Source organism: Anarrhichthys ocellatus, unplaced genomic scaffold (assembly GCF_004355925.1).
Source record: "Anarrhichthys ocellatus isolate YVR2014 unplaced genomic scaffold, GSC_Weel_1.0 scaffold68, whole genome shotgun sequence".
NCBI lineage: Eukaryota > Metazoa > Chordata > Actinopteri > Perciformes > Anarhichadidae > Anarrhichthys > Anarrhichthys ocellatus.
Genome location: NW_022280098.1, coordinates 2,227,988 through 2,250,525, shown reverse-complemented (window position 1 = coordinate 2,250,525; position 22,538 = coordinate 2,227,988). Strand labels below are relative to the sequence as shown.

Here is a 22,538-nt window from a genome sequence, read left to right as displayed (position 1 = left end):
ATAATGCTGATGTTATTTTAAAAATCTTACCACCACGGTGCCATTAGAGGGATATTCACAAGGGGGGTCGTCACTACAAAAAGACAAAAGTTATTCATTTTTAACCAGCTCATTTTTAATCAAATGGTTTGATAGAGGACAATAAAGTAAAAACAGTAATATACAGTTACCTGTGAAGTAGCTCAAATACTATCAGAAGTGTGCCCTCTGTCTATAGAAAAGTGGACAAGAGAAAATCCTTGAATCATAATCATTTGCTTAATGGCCAATTTGTAACAGATCAGCCCTAAGTGCATTACAATCCTACAGAGCAAGTGTTGTTCTCTTGTTGCTTTACCTCTGGGTTTATAGGGAAGACCTTGGTCTCCTTCTTCCCTATTGTGAGACTTGCGACATCAAACAGAAGCTCGGCATACAGATGATCACGTGCCAAAGGGTCGTCATCATATAGCTTCATTTCTAAAATGTTCTGGGGAAACAGTAGAAAAGCTTACTGAGTCACAGAGCTTTTGACTTGTACTCTTCATAAATTAAATTAGCTATTGGCTGGCAATAATGAAGCAAAAAAAAACACGTTATCAGAATATTTAAGTACTTGCTACACTAACTGAACTGGTTCTTTCCAGGGTGGACTGAACAACAGCAGTCAGTCAGACGCTCGTGTTTGATGTGATGCTAATATTGCGTACACTCACTTTCACATGGGTGGGGACCCTGAAGGTAAACGTTTCATTCCACTCTGGGTTGGTATTGTTCGACACAGTTTTAGTACGGTAGGCATTTGCCGTTGCCGTGGGGAGAGAGAGGATAACGTAGCAGTCAGATTCAGAGACTGTAACACAGAGACAGAAAAAGACAGGTCAGTTTCATATGAAAATGTTTTAAAATAAAAACACTAGAAATATTTTTTTAAAAGTGATGAAGTGTCAATACAAAACATGCACAGCACATATTATTACTTAGAAAAGTGAAAGCCATACTTACACAAATCTTTGCGGGGCATTTTTTCTGCTCTCAGTATGTTGGTATTCAAGGTCAAATAGGACATAGTTTCTTTCTGTTGAATAAGCCCCCAAAAAGCAATTAAGACAAGAATCAGAATACTTTGAAGGTGTAACTACACTTCCATCATAATCAATTAAACTGGCATGTAAGTGGTGCTTATGTATCACAGAGATCCACTTTACAAACATACAAATAGGCGTCTTCTATTTCTATTTTTTACGTCAGATGTACGTGAAGTTTCCCTTTTTTGACTCATCTTTTATGTTGGACCTCCAAGTTGCGTCCTTGGTCAAAATCAGCTTCTTTCAGCTAAGACTTTTAGCTAAGGTCAAAGCCTTTCTATCCTCAAAAGAACTCTGCAGCGAGACTTTTAACTGGTACACGCAGGCGTGAACACATTTCACCGATCTTAAAATCCCTTCATTGGCTACCTGTATTCCTGCCCCTAAGCTCTGAAACAACCTTCCCTTTTATATTAGGTTGTCATCCACCTTACCAATGTTTAAAAGCCGTTTAAAAACCTTTGATCTTAACATGGCAGTTTTGTGTGATTTGTGTCAGTTTGTCTTGGTTTTAATGTCACTTAGTTATTAAACGAGTCTTTGATTGTATGACTGCTGATTGATAACAATAGGAAATTACTTATTGACTGGCAATGAGGGTTTTGGCAATTTTGTCAGAGTTTCTAACAGCATTTATTTTGGCAGTACCAGCTGGCGGTTGCTTAGTAACTTTATCCCTAACAAAGCCTTCTTTAGTCTGCAGTGTAGTACTCGAGATTGGTCTTGGTCTCGTGACGAGGCTCTGCGTTGAAATTGATCGTATCTTGTCTTGACTCAGTATTTTAAATCAAGACCAGCAAAGACCAATACTGCAGGGATATCGCTAAATGCAAATTTAGCGATATCCCTGCACATCGCTAGCTCTGGCTGTGTCAAGCAGTTAAGCAGGGGAGGAGAACTGCTGACCCGGACTGGGGATATTGTCAAGTTGTGGAAAGAGCACATTGAACTCAAACAACATGTCCTCCGTGGAGGAGGCAGAGTTTGAACACTCGGGGGAAGACCCATCCATATGGTTGGCCAGAGGTTGTTGAGGTAGTCAAAAACCTCCTCAGTAGCAAGGCGCCAGTGCTGAAGGCTCTGGACATTGCATCTTCAGTGTCTCGTGGAGATCGGGGACAGTGACTGTGGAGGGGCAGACATGGGGTCATGGGAGTATTCCCTACGTGTGTTTTGTAGACTTGGAGAAGGCTTACGACCGTGTACCTCTGGGAGTCCTGTGGAGGGTACTGCAGGAATACGGGGTACCGAGGTCATTGCTACGACTCATCGGGTCTTTGTGTGATCAAAGTTAGAGCTGTGTTCGAAATGGATGAAAGAATACGTGATACTGCACTTTCAGGCATTGCAATGGAGCATGTTGCCCTGGACAGTGACTTCCATGAATCTGCATGTGTAGATTCCTGTAAGAAACCATCCATCTGTCTCTGCCGATATCAGGACACCGTCTGAAGACACACTCTCTTCCAAGAATGAAAATTGAAAACACAGCAAAGAAAATTGGGTGATGCTGCATGTTCTCCTAAATAACTCGTACAAACCACTCACGACTTAATCTGTTTAACAAAATAATCCTTCTCAATCATCATTTATGACCCATTAGAAGTGTATGGTGGCGTCTTTATCAACAGACACCATGCCATCTGCCTAAATGTCCCCTTTTCTTCCTATTTTACTGTGTTCGGGACGTTTCTGGGCATCGACAAAGAACCTGGGCTGTAACCCCGAGCAAAAAGCAGTGTGCAATGTGTGCAGCCCATTCAGGTCGTCAAATACTGCTGCTTTGTCACGCTCCTTGGCGTCTGATACCGAAGCACAGGTTCCACTTAAGCGCTAGTCAGATACAAAGCAGCCATATTTGATGGTTGAGTATGAGTTGTGACATTACTGTGTTTTCCCTGCTCCTCTCTCTCTCATTGGTGGCAGTGTGTCTGTTTACAGAAGCACACAAATAAGCAGAGCCGACAGGGAGGGGTTGGTGTGTTTATTAATGTTTTTGAACATAACCGCTTTGAGACAATGATAAAAAAAATTTCTCTAATATATTGCTTTCTTCTCACTACCGCCGCTCACTCTCTTTATTCTCTCTCTCCCTACCTCGAGAAGTGGCCAACTTTGAAGGCTGTGTATGTACAAAAAGCAACCCACAAATGTAACACAGTATACCTTTAAGTTATTGTCTATCTAGATTTGGTAGAGTTTTGGTTTAAGATGAACTTTTGCCAGTTTTAAAAAAGCAATCAGACTGAACAGCTGCAAATCAAACCACAAAAAGTACTGGATTAACCAAACTGATTCAATGCCATGGTTAAATAAGTTCATAGCTGATCAGAGCAAGATCCCCTTTAATTTTAAGTTCCGAACTAAATGTGAAAAAGCATTAGAGTCCATTAATCCCTGATAATGAACACCTCACATGTCATTATCCCTTACTTGTCTGAGTGCCAAAGAAAATAAATGAAGACCATTCATTTGTATTTGTATGCGTTTTGCAACCAAAATCGAAAGTTTTTTCACAAGACATTCATTCTGTTTCCCTGGAAACCCTGAGGGTTTGTTAATACCTGGAACAATCACTACAATCCCATAAGATTATTTTGCAATGGAAACGTTTTCTAGTGCTCGAGTAAATAGGACGGACTTTTGAAACCATTTGTTCTTCAATCCAGGAACCTCTGATTCGCTCCGCTAGTCCATGTCGGTGTTCCCTGGTGAAGGCACTGAACCGCAAATTGCCCTTGAAAGCTGTGCCATCGGTGTCTGTGTGGTATGAAAGTTAGATAGTCCTGATGGGCAGGTGGCACCTTGCATGGTAGCCCCTGCTATCAGTGTATGAATGGGTGAATGATGACATGTAGTGTTAAAGCGCTTTGAGTGGTCGGAAGACTAAAAAAGCGTGATACAAGTACAGTCCATTTACCATTTAATGGACAGCATGCAGCCAATCAGAATTGATTATTTACCCACACCATGGTTTAAGAGATTTTTTTGCAGTATATACTGAATATGGATCTATGAACCTCTCACTGATCACCTTTTGGTGTTTGGTTACTAGATTCAGATTGTCTTTTGTTTATTTCTGTTTTCATGGGGTGTGTATGTAGAGCCCTTACCATTGTGGAGTAACCTCCGCAGGGACTGACAAATTTCCTCTCACTAAAAAAACAAACACAAATGATTTCAAATTAATTTTAATATTTTTAATTATATTTTAAACTTAAATGCCAAATGAAATACAATCAAACAAACTTTACCTATCCAGGAGCTCAAAGGCAATCCAGAGTTTACCCTTTGAACAAAGAGGGCAGAAAAATGTGTAGGTATATGATCATGGAAACAAAAAAGTGCTGCACTGCTGCTACTACAAAAGCAGGTAATGATAAATCATATCCAGGTATGAATCCATCAAACTTCTAAGTATTCAGGTATGCAGTCTGATTAATGTACTCTGTCTTTAGGTATAGTTTGTTGGTTAGGTGCCTTGCCCAAGGGCACCTAAATGATGGTGATGATGGAGGTCCCCCCTAGCAAACTGTGAAGCAACCAATAAACACTGCCAGTTGTGTTAACAAAAGCAGCAGTGCTGTTGGGGTGGATGGGAGCTTAAGCCATGCACCCACCACCTTGTGCTCATGCTTTAAGACACAACAGATCCTTACGCACTAACCAGTGCAAAATGTATAACTTACTATACTCTGCAAGGTCATTACACTTATGAGATGACATGTTCCAGAGATTCTATGTAGCTTTTGAAATGTGGAGGTGGTAGAGGTAAATTTAGTAGATTAATTCAATTTGAAACTCTTTACTGGGACTGGGGTGTTACTTTTCTGCAAGACCAGTGCAAGCAGGCCCTATTGGTTATCAATGTCCACACTCTTTTAAATCATACATGCTACACTGGAAGAGGGTGTGTCAAATTTACTAGAGGTATTTGTTCCTTTTTTCACCCAATTAGAAACGATGTGGAGACATGTTCTGTTCATCAACTAATTGATTAATTAGTTAATTGTTTCTGCTCAACAACCCTTTTAAAATCACTTTGCCTTCAGATTTACTTCAGATTGGTAATCCTGCACAGTCCTGTCTGTTTTTAAATTTTTCAAAGTTGCTTTGCTGTAGTCTGGCAGTCTTCCAATAAATCATAACTAGTTTAAGGTGTATCATCATGCAGATGGGGTTGCATGGTGGTGTGGTGCCTAGCACTGTAGCCTCACAGCAAGAGGGACCTGGGTTCGATCCCATCTGTGGGGAGTTTGCATGCTCTCCCCTGTGTCAGCGTGGGTTCTCTCTGGGTTCTTCCACCCACAGTCCAAAGACATGCATTTAGCTTACATTACATTACAGTCATTTAGCAGACGCTTTTATCCAAAGCGACTTACAATTCAGATTCTATCACACCGTAGGCACAGCTACGGGAGCAATGGTTGTCTGTCTGTGTGTGTTAGCCCTGTGATAGTCTGGCATGATCCAGACCCCCTGCCAACAGGATTAGCGGTTATCCTGTTAGATAATGGATGGGTGGATCATGCAAATGTCTAAAGTATGTTTGATACTTCTACCTCAGGGTCTATGATGAAGTCCTTGGTTTCCTTCTTTCCCACAGCCAGACTGCTGACATCAAGCTTTAGGGAGGTCATCAGGTTGTCAAACTGTAGGGGGTTGTTATCATACAGGTTCACCTCGAGAGTGCCCTGGAAATATAACAGTATGGATTCACTAGGAAAGTTTGTCATGTGTGTCCTTGGAAAAACAGTTTTATAAGGTTCAAGTTTTTTTTCTTAATATTTTATATTCATTCATATTATTAGTCAGTTAGTTAGTTATTTGGAGTTTTACATAAACTACATTAGGGGTCTAAGAGTAGAGAGTGTGAAAAACAAAAGTTAAAACCCAAAAAATGTGTGATTGCTGATTTAACTGACTTAAATTTCTGTCCAAACTGCCATGCGCATGTTTTGTGAGTAGTAGGCAGTTAAAGCCCTAGAAAAAGCTAGTAAGTGGACTTACAACTTGTTTGAAATCTATTCAAATTGCCAGATATATCACATATATCACTCTTCAACGTTTGAGTGAAGACGAATCCAGAAAGTTGTCGAGCTATTTGAGCTGTCAGCTAATGCTAATTAGCAGCTAAGCTAAAGCTAAATAGCAGCAAGATGCCTCCCTTCTCCACGGACGACTACCACAAACTCCTGCAGAAGATTGCAGTCTTGGAAACAAAACTCCACCGACTAGAAGTAAATGTGGAGGTAAATGGACTGTGTGGGAATGATACCACTTTACCATGGACACTAAACATTGGACAAATGCAAGCTAAGACACAGCTAACTAGCACCACCAGGCCTACCAAGAAACAGGAGGAGAGAGCAGATAATGAATCTTCAAATGGTAGTCCCCCCTGGAACTCTCTCGGTGCAAAGCCGAAGAGGAAATCATACCCTCAGGATGTGGGAGGACGACCAACAGGCATAGCCCAGCGCCCTGAGATTTATGATGCGACTGGCTGGCCTGCACTACCACACAGGCAGAACTCCTCCTCAACCCCTGCACTCAGCCGGACAAAGCCAAGGACAGCTAAGAAAAGTAAAACCAGAAAAAAAACTCCACAACAACCAAGCCTACAACTTCATAACAGATTTGCTCCATTGTCGCAGGATCCTAAATCTCCATCTGATGATAAGCAGCTATCTTCTCAAAGCAGGCTAAGAACTGAGAGTAAATGTGAGAGTAAAAGGCAGCAGGGAAAGCTAATGACTGGGCCTGAGACTCTGATTGTTGGTGACAAGATGTCAGAACGATGTGCAGCAAGAATACCAAAATACTCTACTTTCCGAAAGATATGGTCTCTAACATGAGAGACAAAATCCTGGACATGGTGGCTGACCATCCCACGGTGAAAAACATCATCGTGCATATAGGAAGCTGTGATATTGTGAAACAACAGTCTGAAATAAGTTCTGAAGCGAGACTTTATCGATCTGTTAAACACAGTCAGCTCTGTCAAGGCTGAGGTGTTTATCAGTGGCCCTCTTCCACCAGTCAGAGGAGATGAAGGATTCAGCAGGCTGTTTGCACTGAACAAATGGCTGTCAACTGCATTCAGTACATTTTATCAACAATTTCTACCTTTTCTGGGAGTGCAGACATCTTTTTAAGGCACATGGAGTTTGCCTGAACAAGTCAGGGGTAAAACTGTTTACCTCAAACCTATTTTTCTTCCTGCGTCACTCGTCTGTTCCTACTGCCAAGGACAAGAGACAAGAGGAGTCAAAACAAGAGATAACCACACCGCATCGCCGTAGAGACCTTACGGGAAGGATTCCCCCACCTAACAACAGCCAAGAGGAGGAGTCTCCAACCTCATCATCAGGGACCGCCTCTGATCACCCACTTTCTCCCCCTTCTGAGAGGAGGAGTCTTTACCTCCCTCAACAGCACCTACTTACACCCCCCAAACTCCATCCAGGTCCCCCTCCTCTCTACTCACACTCTCCCCATCCTCCCCCCACCTGGAGTTCACTGACCACATGAAAGACTTGGTCATTGCCGGAACCAAACTCACTCCTCGCCACACTCCTCGACGTACAGTTCCACCTCCGCATCCAGCCCCACCCCCGCCACTGGCTCGAAGTCCACAGCCAGTTTTGACACAGTCGACGAAGTTAAAGTGCGCTGGCCGTCCACTACGGCTCCACAACCATCGTCTGTCTCCTCTACCTGATAAAGGCAATGATTGATATCTTCTGGGTCCAGGCTACAAGGCTAATGGCACCAGTGATTCTCTCCAGGAAAAGTCTGGGCCCTGTATGAAGCGAGCCTTCTCAATTCCTGTCCTGATAGTTTATAGAAAAAGAAAGGTGAGGCTGCGAATAAACAATAGTGAATTCATTCCTCGTCAGCCTGTCCAAATAAATTGGGCAAATAAAGCTTTAAACACATTAAACTTAGCTTTATTAAATGTCAGGTCTCTGTCGGAAAGTTGAGCGCAGGTGGCGAAAAACAAATCTCCAGGTTCACTGTGACATCTATAAAGAGAGACTTCGCAATTATAATTTGGAACTTAGAAATGCAAGGCAATCCTTCTTCTCTGACATCATAACCAAAAACAATAACAATACACGCGCCTTATTGGCTACCGTCAACAGGCTAACAAACCCTCCAGTGTCAGTAGCTGCTGAGCTCCAATCCACCTGGCATGCAATCAATTTGCCTCCTTTCTTGCTGACAAAATTCAGTAAATTAGACAAGCAGTCAGTGCCTCCACACCAACCACAGGATATGTGTTGTCCCCTTCTCTGAATAACATCCATTGAAATATCATGACACAATTTCATTCAATCGACTGTAGAAGCCTGGAAGACATGATACAACATCTGAAGTCATCCTCCTGCTGCTTGGATATTCTACCAACACACTTTTTCAAAAATATTTCAAACTGCATGACCACTGATCTTTTACAAATTGTAAACACATCCCTTCTCTCAGGTGTCTTCCCACAAGCCCTAAAAACTGCAGTTATTAAAGTGTTTGCAAACCAAATGTTATTGCCCTTTTGTTCATATAGCAGTACTTTTACAATAAAAGTGCGCAATACACTACATTTCATTTCATTATTGAACTTTGCGTATAACAATGCGATTAATCGCAAAAAAATCATGCGATTAATCGCGATTAAAAATTGTAATTGTTGCCCAGCACTAGATAAAATGTATTTTTACCATAAGTACCAACTGCAGCTTTAATGAGGGTACTAGAAAAAAAGTTAAATCATAAGGGGGTTCAAAGGGAAACAGAGAGGGTTCTACCAACAGAGTTCCTGATATTATTCTGAAAATGGTCACAAATGTGATTCACAAATGTAGTTAGTCCATAATCCACAAACATGTTCTAATCCTCTCACAAGTACCAAGCCATTTGAACACTTGTAAAGCAGTTTTACAAATGCACACATCTCAACCTAAATACATATTAACAATTCATATACAGATTTTTAACCTTAACCTACTAATTTCACAGATGTGATCATTTGTGTGTTCGAAAAGCTTCCTGTGCATAGAAATGCCTAAAAATATTTGTGACATTCTGTTGTATTTATTGACAGACAGTTAAATGTGTGCGCATGGATCGCCTGATAGCACAGAGCAGATTACATCACGAGTTTGAGACTATTTTCACGTTTTCCAGCTCCGCACAAAATGGAAGATCTGGTCTTTCAGTGAGATCCTGTGTAATTTCAAACTGGCAAAGACGTTTTTCTAAATAGACAGAACAGCTCTCAGCCCTCCATTAGAACACATACATTTACCAACTCTATACTCTGTAAACTATACTGACTCGCTGTGCACAAGTCTCCAGTCTCCTCTGCTCCTTTGCCAGAAAAACAGAATGAGCTGGGCAGTACACTGGCAGGGGACACTGGCAGTCCTCTGGAGCATACGGAACTGTGATAAAAAAAAAAGTGGATTTAATGATGAAATAGTGAAAAAAGAAACCCCTCGGGCCTGTCTACTTCTTAGCGCCTGTTTACATGATAGCTAGGCTAGTATAGCTAGTATATAGTTGGTAAATGTATTTGTTCTAATCAAGAGGTGACGAGCTATTCTGTCTGTTCAGAAAAAAAACGTGTTTCCCTCTTTGAAATAACACAGGATTTGACCTAAAACACAGATGTCCCAGTTTTCCACCAGCACTTAAATGCAGCATGGACTGGTGGATCTGTGTGGGGCTGGAGAACGTGAAAATAGTCTGAAAACTCGAGACAAAAATGGAACGTGATCCGTGCGTATCTGGCGATTCAGGCGTACACATTTAACGATCTATAAACAAATACAATAGAATGTCACAAATATTTTGGACATTTGCATACACAGGAAGCTTTTCGAAGGTGAACATGATCAGATCTGTTAAGTTAAAATTAAAAACTGTATAAAAAATATTTATATTCATTCAGGTTGTGATGTGTGCATTTAAAAAACTGTTTCACATGATTTCACATCAATTTGCTGAGCATTGTGTGTAGATTAGAACACGCATTTATTAATACCCAACATTACGCACAAGTTCTACACATTTGTAAATCTTATTTTTCATTTGTAGATCCTGTAATACAAATATGTGTGACCATTCACTCAAAAGAATCCTTCATAAAATGTTTCCAGAATAACTAACGTCGTAGTTGATTAAAGCAAAAAACAAACAAAAAACACATTTAACTCCTTAAATAGTCATTAGTGTGGTACATGTGCTAGCAGCCTACTGTACTGGTCTTACCTTGAGATCATCATTGAACTTGAATGTAAAAGTTTCATTCCACTCTGGGTCTTTGACGTTTGCCACAACTTTTGTCTTGTAGACTGTTGCAGATGTTGAGGGGAGACACACAGTAACATAGCAGTCTGATTTCGATGCTGGGGTATGAAATCAGGAGAAGGATTATTATACAGGGTTCATGCAACAAGCGTAGGTCATATAATATTTGCCCTGCTTATAACTAACCTAAGTATTTGTAAATAAAGTCATTAATATGGACAGCATGCTAGCAGCCCATATAATGAGCTTTATTGTTGTTATCATCTGGGTCACTAAATAGCACTGAATGTTGGTGTTAAAGGTTTTGTTGGAAAAACATGATGTCATGCACTTTCATCACCTGGTGGTGAAACCACATCCAAACAGTCCTGATGAAGCAAATTAGCTCAGTTTTACTTTATTTTTTCTTCAACTTAACTTCAGTTTTCATATTGGACATTTGATATTGGTCATTAATATTGTCACGTGCGGCTGCCCTCCGCATGTTCTAAAATATTTTTTTAAAGAAATAAACCTATACAGGTGGTCAACTATTTTATTATTCTTGACTGCAAAACATGGATCTTCATTTCTTCTCTTGATTTTAATTTAATTCACACTCTACTCCCTATACCTTGGTTTTGGTATAGTATAGTGCTCGGATAGCAATTGGTTAAAAAGAATAATTTTTTCAAACTGTCCCCAGGTCTCCTACATACTGTGTGCGTGTGTGTGTGTGTGTGTGTGTGTGGTGAATGCCAAGGGAAGGAATTTGAAGCAGCTGCATGTAGCAACAAGTCTCTGTGTTATCAGCCCCTTACACAACTTATAGCCAAAACAAATAAAAAACTAGACTGGGACATCCCTACTTTTACTACTGAGAGGGCTCTCTCTTTTAGCAAAGTAAAACATTAAAAGGACACTTCAAACAAGATTTAGGACCCTTCTGATTCTTTGGTTTTTGTGTCAAGTGAAAAAGTGACATCATCATAAGTAACAAGATTTTATCACACCATAAAGTGTGCAAGTCACAAAATGTTCGTTAAAATCAAACAGATACATACAATAATCTGTGGAGAGGACATTCTCTGCTCGCAGTATGGTGACATTCAGTGTCCAACGGCTCTTCTGTTAAATAAAGCAAAACATGAAATCATGAGGCCATAAAACATATTCAAGAAAACACAAAATGTGGAATTCTCATTCAAAGGGTGCGTGTGGCTAAAACAGCATTAGTTCATCAACATGTTATTATTGAATTTTATTGAATTTTTTTCAATTGAAGTATGTTTAGGCTTGAAGTAGCATCATGCAAAATAAGTTTTATGCGGATTGGATAATGTACCTTGGAGTTATAACAACTTATAAGAACTTATTTTTTCATAAACAATGAGGCAAAATGGCCGCCACGCCACGTCAAGGTTCTTTGATGAAAACTCTCGATTTTGATAACTTTTAATCACAAAGGTCTTAAGAGCATCCTGACCAACGTAGAAGTTCATTGCTTAAAATCTGTAGGAGAAGTTCGTTAAAGTGCGAAGGCTGAAATCTGCAAAAAGTGACAAAAAGCACAACTTCGAGGGTTTACTGTAGCGCCCGCTAGTTGTTGAATGCAAAATAAATCTCAGGGTATGTTAGAGGATGCAATGTGCACATATGCTGAAAATCTGGTAATTTTAGGACAAACGGTTGAGAAGTTATATGTATTGATATTAAGCCACGCCCCTAAGAAGTTTATTGGTACATATCTTGTAAACGAAAAGAGATATCAAAAAGCTTTTGATAACTTTTGATGATGTAGATCCAGTAATGATCCACAGCAAATTTGGTAGTAATGGGACTAAGCATGTAGGAGGAGTTTGCAGAAATGTGTTTTACACAAAATTCAATATGGCGGAAAATCTAAGTAGGCGGAGCTTAGGGGTCTGATTGGCTTTTTTGTAGCTCTAGCCTAAGTGGACATGTGTGTCACATTTCAAGTCAATCGGACATACTGGCCGAGGGGCGTCGCCGGTCCGACTTGTAGGGGGCGCTAGAGAGCCATTTCTTAACACAGAAAGATGCATTCTTTTTCAGATGGCTATATTCACCAGGCCTGACAAGTCCCCAAAATTTGGTGAGTTTTCATGCATGGCAAGTCCTCCAACCATGCGTACGTTTACCCAAACGGGTACAATATCAATAGGGCCTTCGCGGCCCGACGTCGGTAGCTCGGGCCCTAATTACGGAATAGACTGGACATAAGGAACACACTTCGGGTGTCATTGTCTCCCATTACCCCCAGATGGGACCGTCTCGTTGCAGAGAAACAAGCTCAGGGCTCCCACTGATTCAGCGTTATTGTGAGTTGTATTTATTATGCATTTTATATTTGTTTTCATGACGAGTCGTATCATTTTATTTCGTCGTGTTTTTCCGCCACACCTTGAAGGCCGGTCCGTGAAAATATTGTCTTACATGAAACCGGTCCGTGGTGCAAAAAAGGTTGGGGACCTCTGCTGTAGACCACTAACCTTGTCAGTCTTCTGCTTCTCACCACCTATCCCAAAGAATCTTCTTATATTCTCCATCTGGTCAATGAATTGGATGATATACGGGTACAATAGCGTTATGAGGGACACTATGACATTTAGTTTTCACAAGCATTAACTGATTATAAACAACAACATTCTATAGGGACTGATATTATTGTTTCGAAATACAAGAGAGATACATTAATGCAAAGAATAGAGAGATGTCGATAGTTATTTCTTGTATTTCGAATTCGCTCGTTCACACTCTTGCTCACTGGAGACAGTTTATAACAAAATAGCTAGCTAGCTTAGTGTTAACATAGCCCACTACAGTATTCCCTTTCATTTGCATCAAGTAAACCTAAATTTAAGCAGGTAACAATCGTTAACAACTACAGATAGCCACATTCTGTAACAACCTGTGCTTACAATTTCCCTCCGTGCATCATTTACGTGGTTTGAGCTAAACTCCTTGGCTATAATCCTGGCTGGCCTAACGACGCCCCTGTTCATTGTCATATGCCAGAAAATGTTCAATGCATTTGTTGCTTTTCTAATGTGACCAGACTTGACACCTGAGTTTGTTTGATTCCTCTGTATCTGACAAAGAGACTATTTGTAGCTTGAAAATTTTCCCTTTCCTTAATGCAATAAAGAGGAAACTTTATAGAGAGAAGATATCAGTTGTCATTTGGGAGATAACACCCTCGCAATTTTACCTTTAAACAAGTGCAGTAATTTTCCCTTGCAAATTCAACTGTGGGGTATTATGCAAAGTGGCTTCAATCAACACCAATAACCAAACAGCTAATTAGCATGAGATCGTTACTTAAATTTCATAGGAAAATGAGATGACAGACTACTGGTGTCAATATGCAAGGTAAAATATGTGTCAACACTGTAAGTAATGAAGGATTGCATGATTCTATGTTTTTAATTCATCATAAGGGGGTGTCTTAAATTAACAAGTTCTGTCTTCTCACCGTAACAATATTACACAACTACATTTGCAGTAAATGAATTGCAGCTTTCAATGTTGAGATTCATTAGACTTCAAATAACACGCTTGTCAAGCAGCATTGCTTCACAAATATCAACTGCTTTGAGCTGCATTGCTGCATTATAAAGTAGAATGCGTCCAGTTGTTTTACATTTAAAACTCTGGGATGACCTCATCCTTGCCTGGGTCTTTCTAAATGTCACTCTTTAGCAAGGTGCAATAAGACAAAGGTGAGAGCAAAATTAACTATTCAGAAAACTTGGACCATCGTCAAAATTATGAGCACAGGCTCAGATTTTAAGATGTGGTATCTGAATAAGTGAAAAGCCTTTTGTTAAAAAAAATGAAACAAAATGTAACTTTGCAGTCCAGCACAGTTTCCCAAACTATCAGCAATATTTACATTTGATGACATTTTTCAGCCACATGATACAGCATGGTGTTGATTTTAATATTTTAATTCACTAGAGATTTTAAATAATTTTGAGAATAAAAGATGTGTTTATTGCCTTTATCTCTTAATGCTAACAAATGCACAATTGCTACAATAACCAAAATATTTACAGTAAAAATCACTTCTGCGGGCTAAATGAATATATTGCCTTGGAATAATACAGAAACATAATGCAGAAAAATACAATAACAGCACCACAAACTAATTGTTAAATATAAAGCAAACTGTACAACCATATAGCAGAAGTATGATCTTTTTTCTTTTGTACTCACCATTATGAATGTCAGACAGAGAGTCACAGAGAGTTGCAAGAAAGCAGCTGTACTGCAGTCTCGATAAGCAGGCTGGCTACTGTTCTCTTCTCTTCTCTTCTTCTACTTTTAAGGCGATTGGTAAGTAGGCTACTTCTTCTTCTTCTTTAAATTCCAATGGCGGATCGCAACCAACTTGCATAGGTGCATACCGCCACCTACTGTACCGGAGTGTGCATTTTCAGGGTAAACTTTTCTTCACTGTTCTGATAATAAAATAAAATAATATATATATATATATATACATATATATTAATAACTAAATAAATAAACCTAAACAACACCTACTAACAACTAAATCCTACAGTCTAATCCCGTTTCTTTAAGAAATCGCAACAGTGCCTGCAGCAGTCGCGCCATTCTTCATCCGCTGCCAGAACTCCCTCCAAACTCCACTTCCGTCCCAACTGACACATTTTTTGCTTCAAGATGTACCTGTCTGAATTGTATCTTTGACATTTCAGGATAACATGCTCCACATCTTCAGTACATTACAAATAGTGCACTTATCTGAGTCCTTTTTTGCCATTAAATACAGAGTTGAGTTAAGTCCTGTATGTCCGAATCTTAACCTTGATATTATGACCTCCTCTCTTCTATACTTCCCTTTGTATGTCTTCACATTTATGGATTTCTGAATGTTATAATAATGTCTTCCCTTGTTGTCGTTGTCCCACTTCTTCTGTCATAACTCCCGTCCTGCCTCTCTTATTAATGCTTTAGCTTCCCCCTTTCCAAAAGGAATATTCAATATATCCTCTTCTTTTAGTGTTAGTGCTCTCTTTGCAATCATATCTGCTCTCTCATTGCCCTCCACACCTACATGAGCAGGAACCCAGCAAAATTGAACATTTATTCCCAGTCTTTGAAGTCTCAACATTATCAGAGATATTTCCATCACTAAATCCTCTCTTATTGTTTGTTTTGTCTTTAGGCTGTTTAAAGCTGCAGCAGAATCTGAACAGATGAACACTCTCTCAGGCCTGACCTCTTCTACCCATTGCAGTCCCAAGATTATTGCAATAATTTCGGCTGTAAAGACAGACAGTCTGTCATTAATTAGTTTGCATATTGTCACCCTAAATTCTGGTATGAATACCCCTAATGCTATGTGTCCATTCCCGTTATCTTTAGATCCATCTGTATAAATCTGCAGATAGTTATAATAATTATTATTGATTTATACTTGAGTCTGATGTCCAATGTCATACAAGTTTCTTTCCATCCATTTTTTCCTCTCTTCTATGAGTGTTAAATCCACATTGTGAACTGGTAGTATCCAAGGAGGAACATTTCCCCACATTACATTGGGACCATACTCTAACCCAGTTAAACCGTATTCTTTGGCTATTGCACTGATTGTCCAACCAAACCCTTTGCCTTTACTTTGGGTGTATTCCCAGCATTCATACAGCACATTTGTTGCGGGAAGTTCCTCTCCAGATCCCTTTAACTTCACCCAATATGCCAGAGCTAGTTTTGATCGTCTTAAACTTAATGGCAGTTTGTCAGCTTCCACCAGAAGTGCGTTGTTTGGGGTGGATTTAATTGCACCCATACTAAGTCTTAGAGCTCTGAACTGAATTCTATCTAATGTTTGTAATGTACTCTTGGCAGCTGCTCCATACACCATACATCCATAATCTATACATGCTCGTATAATAGCCCTATAGATATCCATTAGTGACGTTTATCTGCTCCCCATTCATGTCCAGAAACTGCTCTCATAACATTGAGCACCTTTTTACATTTAGTTTCAATATGCTTAATATGAGTTCTCCACAAACATTTTTCATCTAACCATAAGCCTAAATATTGCAAGACTTAGCAACAGACATCTTAAACCCCCAGTCATACGACCACTTTTCAACATTGGTTATAGCCTTTTGAATTCTACTGATCACATGTCTAATATTTTTTCCCCTTTTCCATATTGCTCCATCATCAGCATATAGCAAGGAGCCAATATCTCTGTCAATGTCCATAAAGACGTCATTTATCATAATATTAAATAATATAGGGCTAATAACACGACCTTGAGGGATCGCATTTACTATCGTGAATTCTTCTGACACGGCATCTCCAACTTTTACCTTGAATGATCGACTAGAAAAGAAATCCAATATCCAGTTATACATCCTTCCACCAATACCTATTTTATACATTTTAATCAATAGGCCCTCTCTCCACATAGAGTCATATGCTTTCTCTATATCAAAATAGACTATAGCCATAATCTCCTTCATACTTATTGCTTTCTCTGCCTCGTTGCTAATTTTTATCAATGCGCCAATTGTCGATCTACCTTTATTTAGCAAGCCCCTTTGTTCTACAAAATAAGTTAATCTTCTCATGATTATCTTTTCCATCCACTTGCACAAATGAGATGTCAGTGCTATTGGTCTGTAATTGCCAGCATTAGCTAGGTCTTTACCAGGTTTACCAAAAGGTAGAATCAAAGCACTCTTCCAGCTGCTTGGCATTACACCTTCCCTCCAAATCATATTAAACAATTTCCGAATAATTTCTAGGCTTCTTCTGGTAATTGTCTCAACATAGCGTAACATATTTGGTCTTGACCTGGAGCAGTATACCCACTTTCCTCCAACGCTGTTTTCAGCTCCTGTATTGAAAACTCCATATCAAGAGGCGTTCCTTCATTGACCTTTCTTTTTAACTTCTGTATGTGCTGCTAAAATGTCTTCTTTTCTCTGTCTGTGCCTCTCATGTAAATGACTTCCGCTGTGAACATTTGCAAACTTCTTCCCCAATAACGCAGCTTCCTCCTCATTTGAAATTGCCCGATATTCTCTGTCTATCAAAACTGGGATTTTAATTGATTTTCTTTTCCCTCTTTTTGATCATCGCCCAAACATCACGTAACTCTATTTCTCTTCCAATAGCTGAACAGAATTGCCTCCATGCATTCCTCTTTGATGACTTAATAACTTTCCGTACTACCGCTCTCTTTCTTTGATAATCGATCAGATTATCATGAGTCAAAAGGCTTCTTAACATTCTGAAGGCATGATTTCTTTCTTTAATGGCATTTTTACATTCATCATTCCACCATGGAACCATTTTCTTTTTCCCATTCACCTTACTCTTAGGAATGCATATTGATGCAGCACCAATAATCATAGAGGTCACTACTCTCGAACAGCTGTCCACATCACCCTCAATAGATATTTCTTCACATGACTTCCTACAACATTCTTTAAATGTTCCCCAGTTAGCTTTAGGAAAACACCATCTTTCTATTATATTACCCTTCTGAGTAAAGATACTACAGTTTAATGAGCACCATATAGGATAGTGATCACTCCCTATATTAGATTCATTCATTGTATTCCATTCACACAAATTACTCATATTTCCTGAGACTAATGTAAGATCTAAGCAGGATACTGAATTTCGAGTAACATCTACCCTGGTACCGTTTCCATCATTAAGACAAATGAATGATCTCTCCTCTATAAATTCTTCACATACCCCTCCGTTGGTATCAGTGAACTCACTTCCCCATAATGTATTGTGAGCATTAAAATCTCCACACCAAATTTCTCTTTTTCCAATATTTCCTGATATCTCGTGAAACATTTCCATAGATAGCTTTTTACAAGGATTATAGAAGTTCACTAACTTGATATCTCCTCTTGGACTACATACTTCTATCATAATACATTCATAATGTTCTGGAACATTAATCTTTCTATATGCTAAGGCAGGGGTGTCAAACTCATTTTCAGTCTGGGCCACATCAGCGTCACGGTCGCCCTCAAAGGGCCGGTTGTAAATGTAAGACTGTAAATGTAACTATTCCTAACATATTGTTAAATAACTCTCTGCATTTGATTATTGTTTATTCAAGTGTAAAAATATTGTACATGCAGTTATATAAATGTAAAAATATATTTAAGCACATTTCTGTTATTATAACTTAAATCCTTTTAATTTAGGGTTAAGAAACCCACATTACTCTCTCGAAGATCAAACTTTAAAAGAAAATATCAAAGACAAATCAAACACAAGTTATTACAATAACTTTGTTCAAACCTTAAAATCCTTTCAAGGGTGTGTTTGCACAATCCCACGTGAAGTATTTCATGTGTTTTAAAGCCACGTTTAAAGTAGTCTTCAATGTACTCACAATACATTTCCATTTCAAGTGTACAGTAACCAGCCAAAGAGCTGCTTCTATGATTGTGTGTTTAAGTATCTCATCATTTTGACTTTCTATCTCATAACTTCGACTTTCTATCTCATAATTATGAATTTCTATCTCATAACTTCGACTATGGGGATATTTTTATCATCAAGTCTAACTTTAAATTATTATTAAGTTTTTTTTTTTAATCTGACGGATTCGCGGGCCACATAAAATGACGTGGCGGGCCGGATCCGGCCCGCGGGCCGTAAGTTTGACACCTCTGTGCTAAGGTATCCTTAATAAATGTTACACACCCTCCACCTTGTTTTCCCAATTCTATCACATCTGACAGAGCTGTATCCTGAAATGACGAAGTCCAATTGAGGTTTTACCCTCAATGTCCTCTCGGGTGCCAACCTCTGTCCCGGATGCCAGCTGCAGCGGCTGATTGGACGCGGCTGCATTCAATCGCGATTAGCGGTGGCTAAAATGAGAGGAGCTCCTCATGGACAACGCCTTGGGCAAATCGCTGTAGTGAAGCCGTGTGTTTAAGCTGTGTGTTTTTGTTATAATGTAAATACATGTCTGGTGGGGGTTGGTTGTGACTAAACAAGTGTTTGGTTTTATGGGAGGGGGTGTTACGTGCCGTGTTGTGCTTGTGCTCTCGCTCTGCTTACCCTGTGTCCTCGGATGCCACTCTCTGTCCCGGATGCCACCCTCTGTCCCGGATGCCACCCTCTGTCCCGGATGCCAGCTGCAGCAGCTGATTGGACGCGGCTGCGTCGCGATTAGCGGTGCCTAAAAGGAGAGGAGCTCCTCATGGACAACGCCTTGGGCAAACCGCTGTAGTGAAGCCGTGTGTGCAAGCCGTGTGTTTTTTGTTATAATGTAAATACATGTCTGGTGGGGGTTGGTTCACAGATAGCAGTCAGTTCTGGGCCGACTCTGGCTGTCAGTGTCGGCTGACTGACGGACAGATTATCTGTGTATATGCCAGAATTGGCCCAGAGGTGGATGTAGCATTACAATATTTTGATAGTAAAGCTATTACTGGGCCAAAGGTTGTTACATAGGTCATGGCCCAATACTATGTTGTTAGTTTTTGGCCCACAACACTGACTGAATGCAACTTGCTGTGAAGTATACATGTCGTTGCTGGGCCAGAACCGATTACACCAACATCACTTGACATTTTTTTATGCAAGGTGCAACAGGGAAAACTACAGCCTGTCCCGAATTGCACTCATGTCTACATTTCACATAATGCAATTGTCTTGTCCAACCAACTACCAGTTAAATACACATTATAAAATAGCACATCTACCTAGGTTTTATTCCATTAGTTTTTATTTAGTCAATCACAGTCGTAAAAGAAAGTAAAGATTATCGTGTGACCTCAGACTTTGGGTCTCAGACTGATAGGAACAACAAGTGAAAACAAACGGCCAGCAACCAAAACAAGCGGCCCGAAGGCTTTGGCACTGGAACATTCTCATACAACATTCTCAAAACGCAGTTAGTTATCTATGTGAACAGGCAAGAGAGAATCCTTCTTTTGCACCACAGAGACATGGTGGTGCAGTTCAACAAAGGTCAGAGCAAAAGTATTTATGCATGAATACAATATACTGAATAGGAATATATACACTAAGTAAGTGAGTAGAAATATATATATATATATATATATATATATATATATATATATATACAGTGCCTTGCCTCCTGCAGTGTTTTAGCCATTGCACTTAGTAGTTGGGTGTGAACTGGCGTTTTCTCCAATGCATTTGTTGTTACAGCATGATGGTGTGCTTTACTCGCGTGATGGCGATTAAAGCTTTCAATGGCATTTTTCCAATTGCTAAAGCCATTTAAGCAGAAGGCTGGGTCATTCTTTTTTTCCAGAGTGGTCTTTTTGATGGTGTATGCTTTGACACACTCAAAACAATGTACCTTTTTCAATGTAGGGCTATAATGCAGCCACGGATACTGACTATACCACTTTGCCTGAAACCGTAACTTCTTGTGCTGAAGTTGCTGTACTTCGATGAATTTCGGATCAGGCTGGTATGGTTCACTCCCCATATCCAGAACACTGCTACACTGACTTCCTTGAGGGTCACTGTCGCTCAAACTGACTGTTCCCTAAAGAGCAAAGAAAACTTAGCCTAGTCTGCACATGCATGTTTTAACATAATAATAATTCACTTAAAACAGGTAGACAATGTTTACACTGTCAGCCATGATAATACACCTCAACACAGAATCAATTTAAGACCTCACCTGAAGCCCTGATGGTCCAGCTGCTGCTTCCTCAACCTGCACTACATCTGCACTGGATTTCTGAGTTTCCTGAATGCATTTCAAAATAATGCGTTAATTAACAAAATTACCTAATGAGAAGTACATGTAATGCATTTGTTTGTTCTGAAATGAATTTTTAATATGTAGGTAATTGGTTCAGGTTTTATGGAGCTGTACTAGGCCTACATCATCTGTACTGGATTTCTGAGCAATGAAATAATGTATTAATGAATTATATGATGCATACATTTGGCCATCCCAATTTATAGCACCTTTTTACTACCTACAAGTATAACATTTATTCTCAAAATAGCCAGTGTGAATGATAACACTCATGGGTAACATTGTCTAAACATCCCTTAAAAAACAGCAATTTAATGCAATCTTTACCAAAATGGACAATTCAGCGTCTCACCTGAACCCCTGATGCTGATTCATCACCACCCTGCTCTACATCTGTAGCTTCAGGCTGCTGTTTTTCCTGCACAGTAATTCATCAATTTAATACAGACACTAAGCATGCTTAGTTGACTGCTGACATTGCTCGAGATTACAGGGAACAGAAATAGCCTTATTACTATATAATTTGTCATTAGTATGAACAGTTGAGACATGGACTCCGTCGGGCTTGGGCACTACTCTGTCGGACGCGCGACGGGCTCGGACAGAAACATTTGGCGCGATCCATACTCTACTCTACACTAACAACTTTGAAAATATGTTTCCATTGTAGGATGGGTGGCAATGTAAGGCTAGCAGGTTTGCACAGTGTGGGTAGTTAGCCTACTACTGGCTAGCTAACAATGACCTGGGCTTCTTGATAGCTACTTACCCTCTGGGTGGCGAAAAAACTTCGTATATCTCGTTTCTTTTTTGGTAGCATTTTCCTATCTACAAAGCACAAAAGGGTCAACAATATCAATGCTGAGACCAAACGAAATACTAATATGAGGCTTAATTATTTCCTGGGGTATTTAGTAGCTTGCCATGTCAGACCACTGCCAGCTGTCTTTCCGCAAGTCACGATTCACGGAGTGTTTCTGACTCTGCCACTTCAGCCAATTAAATGACAGCATCTTGTCTCGCAGGCTTGAGGGCGCATTGGAAAACTTGGAAATGTATTTTTCACTCTTCGGGGCGACGAACATAGTATAATAATACGAATGAGTTTGCAAATATATTGTGCAAAATTATTTTTTCTAACGGGCATTAAAATTAACAAAATATTGGTGAGGACAATTGTGTCTTTCCCAAACTTTGTGACTAGTCCCTATGGACCATATGCAAACTTATACCCTTGGTTCCTGGTGAGGATTTCACCGCCGTGGCCGTCACCTCCGCTGTCGGCGAGTTTTTTTGGACGACATACTGTTTTTTCTCAAGGACTGACATTGAATTGTGATTTTGGATTTGCTGTGTAACTGTTTCTACTGAGGATTCGGAAGGCAGCA

At 39.7% G+C, this 22,538-nt stretch overlaps 1 protein-coding gene across 1 annotated transcript in view; it reads right to left on the bottom strand.

The window, feature by feature from the left end:
- pla2g4f.1 (phospholipase A2, group IVF, tandem duplicate 1) overlaps positions 1-14,525 on the bottom strand; it is a 73,321-nt gene extending 58,796 nt beyond the window's left edge. The window contains exons 1-11 of the mRNA XM_031873056.1: positions 12,872-14,525; positions 11,423-11,486; positions 10,341-10,477; positions 5,630-5,761; positions 4,322-4,356; positions 4,181-4,223; positions 985-1,057; positions 696-832; positions 338-469; positions 171-211; positions 31-73 (exon numbers count right to left, since the gene is read on the bottom strand). Coding sequence (XP_031728916.1) covers positions 31-73; positions 171-211; positions 338-469; positions 696-832; positions 985-1,057; positions 4,181-4,223; positions 4,322-4,356; positions 5,630-5,761; positions 10,341-10,477; positions 11,423-11,486; positions 12,872-12,928 — 894 coding nt within the window. The 5' untranslated portion in view covers positions 12,929-14,525. The remainder of the gene's footprint in view (positions 1-30; positions 74-170; positions 212-337; positions 470-695; positions 833-984; positions 1,058-4,180; positions 4,224-4,321; positions 4,357-5,629; positions 5,762-10,340; positions 10,478-11,422; positions 11,487-12,871) is intronic.
- Positions 14,526-22,538: the final 8,013 nt, after the last annotated feature.